The sequence below is a fragment of the Morus notabilis genome, unplaced genomic scaffold (assembly GCF_000414095.1).
Source record: "Morus notabilis unplaced genomic scaffold, ASM41409v2 Scaffold10868, whole genome shotgun sequence".
In the NCBI taxonomy this organism is placed as follows: Eukaryota; Viridiplantae; Streptophyta; class Magnoliopsida; order Rosales; family Moraceae; genus Morus; species Morus notabilis.
The window spans coordinates 1-914 of NW_010362162.1; the positions used below are offsets into that span (position 1 = coordinate 1).

The 914-nt window shown below is 33.5% G+C and overlaps 1 protein-coding gene across 1 annotated transcript; it reads left to right on the plus strand.

Annotated features, from left to right (window-relative positions):
• Positions 1–254: 254 nt before the first annotated feature.
• LOC112092177 (protein BUD31 homolog 2-like) lies at positions 255–735 on the plus strand. The gene is made up of 2 exons (XM_024167604.1): positions 255–362; positions 473–735. The coding sequence occupies exons 1-2, from the start codon at positions 269–271 to the stop codon at positions 718–720; spliced, it is 342 nt and encodes a 113-aa protein (XP_024023372.1). The 5' UTR covers positions 255–268; the 3' UTR covers positions 721–735.
• Positions 736–914: the final 179 nt, after the last annotated feature.

Consider the following 914-nt stretch of genomic DNA (forward strand, 5'->3'; position numbering starts at 1 on the left):
AAATTGGTTTTTTGGTTGATTTTGAAATACAAACGAAACAGTACATTTTCCCCCCCTTGAATATAGAGGCCTTGAGTATTTAGTATTGTGATTTTTAGGATTTTTGGTTGATTATATGAGAAACACCAGTTTTTTTATTTTTTTTTATTTTTTGTTACCTTGAATATAGAGACCTTTAAGTACTTAATATTGTGATTTTTAAGATTTTTTCCCCCCTTCTAAATTTATTATTATTATTTTTTTCATAGTTTGTTTTGTAGATAGAAGAATGCCGAAAGTGAAGACAAATCGTGTGAAACACCCAGAGGGTTGGGAATTGATTGAGCCTACTCTTCGTGAACTACAAGCAAAGATGAGAGAAGGTTTGATAGTTTTCATGTTATTCACACTTAACTGAATGTGATTCTCTATATTTTTTGACAAGAAAATTGAGGTGACACTTTTTTTTTGTGAATTTCTATTTCTTGGGCAGCCGAGAATGATTCTCATGATGGTAAGAGAAAGTGTGAGACTTTGTGGCCTATATTCAAGATAGCACATCAGAAGAGCCGTTATATCTTCGACCTTTACCATCGGCGAAAGGAAATATCCAAGGACTTGTATGAGTTCTGTTTGGACCAAGGTTATGCTGACCGCAATCTGATTGCAAAGTGGAAGAAGGTTTGTCCAAAGTCTATATTTTATTTAATTCAGCCATCATTTGCAATAGTAGTAATGTAGAAATTGAAACTGTTTAGCCTTGCTCAAAGCGGTAATTTTTAGGTTTTAGGACCTAAAGGTGAATCTTTAAGTTTATGTGAAACTACCGCACTGATAAGCTCACAGACTAATAACAAATTGCAAGCACACTTCTACACATGAATATGAGTAAGTTCACTGGATCAATGGAATTAATTGGCAAAAAATAGGGAAAG

Coding starts and splice junctions, on each gene's coding strand:
- LOC112092177 (XM_024167604.1), top strand. CDS start 269: ATGCCGAAAGTGAAGACAAATCGTGTGAAACACCCAGAGGGTTGGGAA. Junction 363..472: donor ACAAGCAAAGATGAGAGAAG/GTTTGATAGTTT, acceptor TTTCTTGGGCAG/CCGAGAATGATTCTCATGAT.